Source organism: Pinus tabuliformis, chromosome 7 (assembly GCF_031772625.1).
Source record: "Pinus tabuliformis cultivar Carrire ecotype Pingquan chromosome 7, CPIR1, whole genome shotgun sequence".
NCBI classification, from domain to species: Eukaryota; Viridiplantae; Streptophyta; class Pinopsida; order Pinales; family Pinaceae; genus Pinus; species Pinus tabuliformis.
In genome coordinates this window covers 1,650,870,065-1,650,880,525 of record NC_142293.1, presented here as the reverse complement: position 1 = coordinate 1,650,880,525, position 10,461 = coordinate 1,650,870,065, and the positions used below count along the sequence as shown (strand labels likewise).

Genomic DNA, 10,461 nt, shown 5'->3' with positions numbered 1-10,461 from the left:
GATCAAAGCTGGAAAATGCAGGGGTTGCTTTCCAAAAGTGCATTACAATTACAAATTTAGCGTGAATCCTCTGTTCCGCCTGAAACACGGTGAGTGATTTTTTGATATTTGCACCATGGACGTTGAACAACTTGGTCGACAATGAAGGCATTAATAATTTTCTAATCAATAATTCACTCCAACTTTAATTTCCAAATAATGGCAATCACTTAGATGTCAACAGAAATGAGCCTGGCCGATAAGCCAATATCAGAAAAGAAATCCATATATTTCTGAGAGTAAAAAATATATTACAAAATTGGGTAATTACAGAAGAAAAAGTCCGTTACAGACGGATTATCCAGATCACGCATCCATTCCCACAAACAGCTCCCAGATTTTCAAGACTTCAAGAAGATTTAGGGAGCTGCAGAGATAACTTTTAACACTCTGCGGACGCAAATCTTTCAGTATCGCCCTCCGCCTTGAAGCCACTGACTGCAGGAAAAGTAGGGCGAAGGCCATCCATTAGCTCGCCATTATCGAGACTGCGCTCCTCTGCGATTGGCCGCAGTGTTTTCTCCAAAGGCCGCCGTCTTCCGGCACATACTCGCCGCGGAGGGGCAATTTCTAGCCACTTCCTATCCGTTGTTATCGTCGTCTTCGGAATTGCCATTACCAGAGTCAAATTTTCTGGAGAATACAATCAAGAAACGAAAACCCTAACCTGCACCAAACCCTAAGGACAGCACCTGGGCAAACTGCAATCCGATACGAATTAGAGTGCTTTTAATAAGTGAATATTGAGCTTGCGAGCAAGCAGAGGTAGATCAGAGACGAATTGTTGATCTGTGATTCCTACAACGCCTTATAATGGGTGTTCTGTGGTGCGGATGGGTAGTTACCGTTTAACGCGTTTCCAAAACTGACGCGTAGGAGATTTCGCCGGATCTTGGGATGCCGCGTGGGAGCCTCTCGAAGCTTCTCACGAAATATTCCTCCCGAGTCCCCACCACTAAGGACAGGCCGTGGGTGTGTTCTGTACGTCAAAGTATGTGGTCCTTCCAATAAATAAGAGTATCTGACTAGCAATTGTCCCAAAAGGTACAAAGAGAGGCCGATAGAATTATTAAATTAGAGTTATTGAATTTCTCTAAAAGAGATATTGGTTGAAGCCTACAAGGAGCAAAGAGATTTGATGTTTGGAGTTCTATGCTATCTGGACATCATATTTCTTTAAATACAATGTAATTTTTTATAAAAGTTCAAGCCTAATGCAGTTCTGCCATGCAGACATACACTCTACTAGACTTATGATATTGACAAAGTTAAAGTGGTATACAAGAGAATGTATCAAGCTAAACCACAAGTTACACATCTTCAGACCTAAAAAAGTACATAACAATGGTCTGGCAAATCAATAGCGATATCATACTTGCCTTTCCTTCCACATACATACAATCGCTCCAAAGGCAAGGACAAGAAAATTTTCAGCTCTAGTGAGCACCAGTGGGTCATTAAAACGAGTGACCACAAGAAGAGACACAATTGTATTAAAACGAGTGACCACAAGAAGAGACACAATTGTATTAATCGAAAGAAAATACAAAGTTACTAATTAGAAATCTATTGTCAAACACTATTGTTATCATAAGTAGAGTTTGTTATCACATGCGTTTACAATGGCCATTCAAGTTTCAATTTTATTAGATCAATTATAACTTGATTTGGTTCACAATCAATATTTTCTATTCAACTATATGTGTTTTATGTTTTGCAGATAACATAAAGAACAAAACAGTTAATCTCATCCTCTCATCAATAATCACTATTAAGTTGTTTACATATTTTACTCTTCAGTGAGCCAATGAAGTGTAATTAAGATGGCCATCATTCTAATGTCGCCAATGGAGTGTAACCATAAACTCATCCGATAGAGATCAACCACAGAATAATGTCAAGTTTTTGTGTCGTGAGATATCAACTTAGTCTTCTTTATATATTTGTTTCCAAGGTTTTTTGCTGGGCACCACACGCAGGTTTTTGTTTCCAAGGTTTTATATATGTGGGGTTTTCAAGAATTGCTCTGCATAAAAAGTTAATAACTTACCTTGGAAGATCACGCGGACGACTATTGCAGCAGCAATGGTGAAAAGCATGAAGGCAAGAATATATATTCCATGATGCAGGAATACCCAACTTCCAAAATCCGCCATTCTTTATTGATCCACTAACTCAAATATACAAAGAATCGAGATATCTGTACATACAAAATGCACAGATGTAATCATATTTACAAAGAATCGAGATATCTATACATAAAAAAATGCACCACTGGATTACATTTACCATTCATTGCCATTCTAAGTTGTAACCTGTTTCTTCTTCATCATTCAGGGAAAAGACTCCCTCTGCCAAAGTACGATTGTTTCCCTTATATAGGTTTAAGCCTAAGTACGATAGCTTCCCTTTAATATATATTTGACACTCTTTTTCTACACTATGTGATTCAATATTTACAATCTTAATTAAAATATATAGAATTGTAATTAAAAAATTATCTCAACCATGCTAGACCGTTCTATAATCAGGTCGCCAAATCTGTATTAAAAGTCTGAAACATCGATTCAGATAGATTTAAAAGATTAGCTCGAATTTGAAAATGGATTTAGTACCCAATTAAAATGGATCTAGAACTTAAAAAGAGGAGATGCTAAGAATTTTGATCACGTAACCACATGTTCTTCTGAGCACTGTTCACCAGTAAGAAATAATTGTGATGTTCGGCTTTACAGATGATTCAAAATTGAATTCAGTCACAACAATTATCTAACAATTTGTTACATTCCAACTAATAAATGCCTTTTCCTTTACATCTAAGTTTCTCATCTGAAAGATACAGGTCTATATATTCCATGATGCAGGAATACCCAACTTCCAAAATCCGCCATTCTTTATTGATCCACTAACTCAAATATACAAAGAATCGAGATATCTGTACATACAAAATGCAGAGATGTAATGCGGGTGACTGCCGGGCAGTTCTCAGCAGGAATGGTAACGCTGAATCAATTACCTGTGATCATAGACCTGGAAGGCAGGAAGAGAGGGAGAGGATTGAAAATCTGGTTATGACTCAACCAAATGCTAGACGCATCATTAATCTATTCGTCCATTCTTTAACGGGTTTACTAATGTACTTTTGGGGCTGTGGCAGGGTGGTTACATGGACATTCACGGGGGAGCTTGGCGAGTACAGGGAACCTTAGCTGTGTCGAGAAGTATAGGAGATATACACTTGAAACGGTGGATATCAGCAGAACCGGAGATTAGAAAGCTGCCCATTACATCTGACTCTGAATTTTTAATAATGGCATCTGATGGACTTTGGGAGAAGGTTTGCTTAAGTTTTTCAAATTGCTTTCACACTTATGTTTCAATTTCAAGGCACATGAAAGCTTGTTAATCCGGCCTCAAAGTTTGCACTCTTATGAATTTTCTATGAAGAAACAAAATTGTCAAACACTGCAAGTGGATTTTTCAGAACAGACTCTCTGTAATTTTGATTTTGCATACATTCAAAAGGGACCAATTTAGAAATAGGAGCTCATGGAGCTTTTTCAAAACTGGCACTTGGAGGGAAGATCCAAATTGCAAATAATCGATGCCATTAACTGTTGTATTGATTTCTGGCGAGAATGAACAGCTGAGTAATGATTTGTGGGATATCAGTTTGGAATCTGCAGAAGGCAGGCGAACTAAGAAGAGGATTTCTTCTGGAAGAAGAACGATGTCTTGAATGAAAGAAATCCCATGGGTTTGCTTCACGCTTGGGTTTTCCATTAGGGCATAGTTCTCTCTAATTCCTGCCTGTACTGTATAATCATCCGGTTCTTTGTCCATTAAACTTTCTTGCAGACTTCCATATAAAAACAGAGGAAAACCAGTTAACCTTGTCTCAGTCTTAACCCTGTATAATGTAACTGCAAAACCAAGAAGAAAGCAGCAATTCAAGAAGATATTCAACTGCTGTTCATCTTTAATAAACGCCCCAGTTAATCAAAACTACACAAAAATGATGTACATACATCAAAAATCTACGCCCCCAAATTGAGCCCCTGACTCAAACTTTGTTAAAGTGACCTAATAACTGATTTCTTGCTACCTCCCAAGAATTAACCAGGAATTTCAGTTTAGCTTCTGACATGTATTGAGTACTTGTTACAGTGTACGGATCAATATTCAAGAATTGCTCTGCATAAGAAGTTAATAACTTACCTTGGAAGATCACGCGGACGACTGTTGCAGCAGCAATGGTGAAAAGCATGAAGGCAAGAAGTCTAAGAATATGGCCTGCCAACATGATCGCCTCTGAAGATCCAACCGTGCCCACACCAACAGCTTCCTCTCCATCGCCAAGTGGGGCATTAAACAGATTGGCTATTATGTTCACGCATCGATTCTTTTTCCAAATCCAGACACATGAAAGCACTGAACACTTTCAGATAAAGAATTGAGAAAACAAAGAAAAATAAATAAAATTAACGCCCAAAACGGATCTGAGAAGGGCCTTCAGATCTAGTATCCCAAACCCTGCCATTACCTGCAATTCTGTAGTGACAGGATACTCATCCATGTCGACATAATTCTTGTTGATTGCCTGCATGATGAGCTTATCACATTCTGGTTCCATCCATGTGGTGACAAAAGAAGCAAGATTAAGTCTGGGGTTCCCATCCAACATGAGCTCGTCGCTGATGATCTGATAGGCAGCATCTTTGGGAATCGACCTACTCGGAATTTGAAACCTGCCAACACAAACATTCAAAGGAAACCGAATCAGAAGCCCTGCTCAGGGCCATTTTATTGGAAATCCCAATGTCCGGAGGGTTTATCCTCAAGAAAATACTATTGCACAATAGCGGAAGCAAACCCATCCAGTGAAATAAGCTTTCATAAGAGCAGTTTATGTTCCTAGATTTCCCTCCAGAGTTTATACATACCGAGGCAAGGATTCCTGAACATATCTGGAGACAAAGGTTGAATGTATGGAGCCATCAGAATCAGTAGCGCTGCTCAGAGCCATTTTTGGTTGATTTTCAAAAGAAACCCCACTCCACACTACTGTTTCCCGATATTCGGTAATCGGTTGCAACTGCAAAGAAGAACCGGAATTAAATGCGAAACTGCAAGACTGTTTCCCGATATTCGGTAATCGGTTGCAACTGCAAAGAAGAACCGGAATTAAATGCGAAACTGCAAGATGGAAAAAAATGCCAGGTGTCAACCTTAGAGTGCGAAACTGCAAGATGAAAAAAAAATGCCAAGTGTCAACCTTAGAATGAAAGGGACGACGAAAGGTCTCTTTCAAAGGGAAGGCCTATCGGCCTAATAAATTTAATGGGGATGTTTCAACAGATTTGGGTCATGTGGACCCCAACAGATTTGTAAAGTGAAAAATGATGCCGTCCATCCTCTAAATAACACGCGTTATCATTCGAGATATACACGTTGCTGCATTTGTGATGCAAATGCCAATTGTGTGGTTGGCTTTGTTCAACCGAGCAGCTCTATGATTGGACTCCTAAAAGGTAAACAGTGTACACACCTCCATCAACTATCCTCTATTTACAAGTGTATTCTTCCACACCCTTGCTTTATTATGACACAACTTTATTCTCAGCTCATATCAAGTAATAATGGCTGACAGATATTTTCAAGTATTTTATTGTGGGGTGATGGGGGTGAAATGTTTAATAATAAAAAATTATTATATAAATATTTAAATAAAAATTACGTATGGATATTACAACAATATTTATAAAAAATTTATGTAATTTATTTATTGTCATAGCATCATATTATGTAAATGGCTTTCAAGTTATGATCTAATCATATTATGTAAATGGCTTTCAAGTTATGATCTAATTAAATGTTTGATTTTTTTTATTAATATTAAAAAATAAATAGCTTATTGATACCATAAGTTTTATTGAAAAAATAAATGGTTTATCAATATTATTTCACAATAAAAAATTGAAATGTAAAATATTTTAGACATTACATTTAGCATTGATTACATAGAGTGAAAAGTCTTCGTTATATGGATGGAGAGAGAGAAAGTAGGGGGGAGAGAAGGAGAAAGCAAAGATAAAGAGTGATGGGTAGGGGATAGAGAGAGGGAGAGAGAGGAATGAAGGGAGAGAGAAGGGGAGGGAGAGAAGATGGAGTTGGATGGGGAGAGAGAGGAAGGGAAGAACACAAACATAGAGAGATAGAGGCAGAGAGAGACAATGACACAATGACACAGCACAATAGAGATGGAGAGAGAGGGTGAGAGGAGAGGAGGAAAGATAGAGAGGAGAGGTGAGAGAGGAAAAGAAAGGGAAAAGAGAGGGAGACATAAAAATGGAGGTGAGAGAGAGACAATGACACAATGACACAGCACAGTAGAGATGGAGAGAGAGGGTGAGAGGAGAGGAGGAAAGATAGAGAGGAGAGGTGAGAGAGGAAAAGAAAGGGAAAAGAGAGGGAGACATAAAAATGGAGGTGGGAGAGCGGGAGAGAGTTAAGGAGAGAGGAAGGGAGATAGTGACAGATTTGGGGGGTAGAGAGAGAGATATCACAGGGGAGAGAGAGTTGTGGGAGAGAAAGGGAGAGAGATGAAGGAAGATAGAGAGGCACTGAGACATAGAAAGGGAGAGGGATGGAGAGAGTAGAGGAGGGAAGAGAGATAGGGAGAGAGATGGATCGAGCCTAGACATGGTATGTGTATATAAAAACCAACCTAGATCCATGTTAAACTTGGATCTATTAAGTGCCAAAAGGACACTTGATAGATCCTAGATTAAGATGAATCTAGGATAGTATATATAAATAAATAAATAAATATATAATTGATATTAAAATATTTTATTTATAATTCATATTAAAACAATTTGTATTATTAATATTTTTAAATATTATTTATCAAATTTATATTAAATATAAAAAAATATACATATTCCTAGAAAAATAACACATCCTCATTATTGATTATAAAAATAACTTTACTTTAATTAAATTAAAACATCTTTATGAAATAAATTGATATAATTTATTTTAATTTTTTAAATAAAAAATTATATTTGATAAATATTTAAAAATAATAATAATGATGTAATGTCCATTACTTTGGAGATGATCAGATACTCTTTAATGTTTTCGAAGATATGAAGTTGGATTTGAAAACACTAAACATTTTAACATTTAGGTAACTAAATATTAAAAAAAAGATTAATTAGGATCGAATTTGATTAATTATATGTAATTGTTTTGGATTTTTTTTATTGAAGTGTTTTTTAATAGATATCAATAAAGAGGAGAAAGGGAGACTCTCAGTCTTTATTTTGAAAAAAATAAAATTTTCTCTCTATATAATTAAATATTTAAATATATACCAATAAATAAAGTTTTACTAATAAATAAAATTATTAATTATTAATCATCAATTTTATGTTTAAATTTAAATTGTTATTTTAAAAATAGATTTATAATTATTAATCATCAATTTTATGTTTAAATTTAAATTGTTATTTTAAAAATAGATTTATTTCTAAAATTTAATTTATATAATTGGGTGTTTAAATATACAATTTGCATACTTTATTTTGTTTCTTAAAATTGATTTTTTATTTTTTTTCCAAAATAGAAAAATTGAAATGGAAAATTTCATTAGTGTGATTGGTTTAGAAGGGCTTAGTGTGATTGGTTTAGAAGGGCTTAGGGTGATTGGTTTAGAAGGGCTTTGTTTTATATCGCTACCTAGGTTTAGAATTCAACGGTAGTTGGGAAGAGACACTTAAGTTCGACCATGTTAATTTGGTTGGTGTGATTTTACAATTTAGCTGCTCTTGGGTAGCCATTTCTTAGACCAAGAGTTGGTCTCTCTAGAAAACCCATAAAAATAATAAAATTGAAATAATAGTTTTACATTAATAATGGCAAGTTAGTTGTGATATATTACCATGATAATTAAACATAATATGATGACGAAGTTTGTTATATATAGAACAAACATAGATAGAACAAGGTTAATTGTAGATGTAGTTAAGATATTCAATAGAGTGTATTTTCAATTGTACAAGTCAATTTTCACATATACCAAGCTCCAAACATCAAAGACTTAGGTAAATAAATGAAGGAGCTACAAAAAAAATTTCCTGCTCAAAGGCTTCATTCTTTTACTTACAAGTTTAAGAATGGCATGATTTAGCTTGTTATTTCAAAGAAAAGTATCTTAGTTTAAGTAGCTAATGATGTGTCTCATTTTGCATGAGTGAAAATAATGATTTTAAGTTGTTTAAAGGCGTGTCTCTCTCTCTATGTGTGTGTGTGTGTGTGTGTTTCAAAACACATATATAGGCAATTTATCTAATAGGAACATTACAATACATGTGTGTGAGACCTCAAACAAATAATTTAATCGTTATAAATAGATCACAACTAAAAAATGTATTGATGAAACAATAGCTTTGACTACACTAAAGAGTATGAATATCACTAAGAAAAGTTACAAAACCTCCATAATTCTAAGGCATATATCATGAATTAATTGATGGATAAAGAACATACTCCCATGGACAAGCTAAGGACAAAAAGATCATAACAATACAATTAAACCATAACAACACTCACAAAGAAATCATTTATCACCTATATCAATATTATACAATATTCTATAATTACAAAGGATTAGAAATGCAAAAATGCCATGATCTTGTACCCCTCTGATGGGACTCTCACAAGAGTCAGAAACATACCAACTCTAATTTCCATGAGCCCAAATCTTGTCCAATGTGTTGAGATTTTCATTTAATTAATGTAATATATATATATATATATATATATATATATATATATATATATATATATATATACACACACACACACACACACACACACATTAGTTACATTATTTTAGCCAAAGTAAGAGCTAATATCTCAAATGACACACTAAACACATCTCATATCCAATAAGATCTAACATCCTCTTAAAATATAGAATAAAATTGCTCATGTAGAAAGAAATTCTATATATAATAACCAATACAATATTAAACAACATTTTCTCATATTATCAAATACGTGACACACTAAGACAAATAAGAGTTAACTAGCAATTGAACCATATGTTGCAAAGCAAACGTTGTAAGGAATAATTTCGAGAAGAATTGTGACATATAGAAAATCATTGAATATAAAAATTAGTAAACAAAATGTCATTCAAAGCTAGAAGATAAAGAGAAATCACTTACATTATGCCAAACTTACAGATTCTATAACCTTTCCAACATAGATTGCCTCTCAATTTTCAAATATACTCTTTCAAGTTCCGATAGCAAATATTTTATCAAAAATATGCTCTTTTTCAAAATTGAATTGCATCACTTGATCAAAAGATTACAGTGTTTTACCACTTGCTCTTAGGGTGATTGGATTTTCCTTTGATTTTCCTTGCTTACCTTCTTTTGGGCATTTGGATTGATTTGTGACTTATCTGAACTTAAACAAGAATGGAACAAAATACAAATATAACCATAAATACAAAGTTGTAGTAGAAATAACACTTCATTTCATTAATATGAAAGAATTAAAATATGCTTACATATAGAATGGAAATAAACTAGCTCGAGCGATGGTAGCTTATCTCTGAGAAGAGATGTTGAGCTACATGCATCTGAACTGTGTTACAATGAGGCTAAAAAGTACATTTATTATTGAGAAACAATGGAAAACCCTAAATATCCAAAAACCTAACCCTAGGAGATGAAGCACCAACATTGTGGGCGTCATTTGGGTAAATTGGTTAATCAACTTCTCGGGATCGTAACTTTGGTATACAATCTTCGTTTGATGTGCACAATACCTCGTTAGAAAGATGTATCCGAGGACTACAACTTTTGACTACATCAACATAAGTCTCATGTTTTCCCATTTTCCAAAAAAAACATCGTTTAGGGCCTCAAAACAACTTCGAAAGTTCAAGACACGAAAAAATGCCAAAAATGGTAAATTGTGCTACAATTAAGGAAACGGAAAACTGAAAGAAACAATGGTGGGGGTCCAAGTGGAATAGGCGGGTGGCCACCAATATCCACCTAGATTAGTTCTCCCTCTTAGGAAGAAATGGTCCCCATTGCGTTGAGTGCCTCCATGAGATGGGGAAACTTTTACTAAACTTGGTCCCTGGTGAGCCACTTGCCTTGGTGCAAGAGTCGGCCAACTTTGTCAACCCAATACAGTTGGATCCTATGTTAGCAAGTGTTTTTTATCTATGTGTCCATGATTCGATCAGTTGTGGCCTGTTCCATGTAGCATGGGTTTAACTCTATTGGTGTGAGTTGTTCTGCAATGTATGATATGTCCAGTGATGGTGGAAAGTATGGTCGAAGGTGGTACACATTGAACATTGGGTGCAGGCCAAGGAATGGTGGAATGATG

General features: G+C 35.1%; 2 protein-coding genes across 3 annotated transcripts; both read right to left on the bottom strand.

The window, feature by feature from the left end:
- Nucleotides 1-249: 249 nt before the first annotated feature.
- On the bottom strand, nt 250-843 carry LOC149254748 (uncharacterized). The gene has a single exon (XM_089457079.1). It carries the CDS (start codon nt 653-655, stop codon nt 422-424), a length of 234 nt encoding a protein of 77 aa, XP_089313205.1. The 5' UTR covers nt 656-843; the 3' UTR covers nt 250-421.
- A 1,813-nt stretch (nt 844-2,656) lies between these two features.
- LOC149254747 (uncharacterized) lies at nt 2,657-5,155 on the bottom strand. 2 transcript variants are annotated; one of them, XM_089460216.1, is made up of 5 exons: nt 4,983-5,155; nt 4,583-4,787; nt 4,258-4,441; nt 3,556-3,962; nt 2,722-2,974 (listed from the first exon to the last, which is right to left on the bottom strand). In XM_089460216.1, the coding sequence occupies exons 1-5, from the start codon at nt 5,063-5,065 to the stop codon at nt 2,945-2,947; spliced, it is 909 nt and encodes a 302-aa protein (XP_089316342.1). In that variant the 5' UTR covers nt 5,066-5,155; the 3' UTR covers nt 2,722-2,944. The 2 variants fall into 2 exon arrangements, with proteins under 2 accessions (XP_089316341.1, XP_089316342.1); XM_089460215.1 differs by having other exon boundaries at nt 2,657-3,962.
- Between the last annotated feature and the right edge of the window lie 5,306 nt (nt 5,156-10,461).

Coding starts and splice junctions, on each gene's coding strand:
- LOC149254747 (XM_089460215.1), bottom strand. CDS start 5,065: ATGGCTCTGAGCAGCGCTACTGATTCTGATGGCTCCATACATTCAACC. Junction 4,788..4,982: donor GTTCAGGAATCCTTGCCTCG/GTATGTATAAAC, acceptor TTGTGTTGGCAG/GTTTCAAATTCCGAGTAGGT. Junction 3,963..4,257: donor CGTCCGCGTGATCTTCCAAG/GTAAGTTATTAA, acceptor TTGGTTTTGCAG/TTACATTATACAGGGTTAAG.
- LOC149254748 (XM_089457079.1), bottom strand. CDS start 655: ATGGCAATTCCGAAGACGACGATAACAACGGATAGGAAGTGGCTAGAA.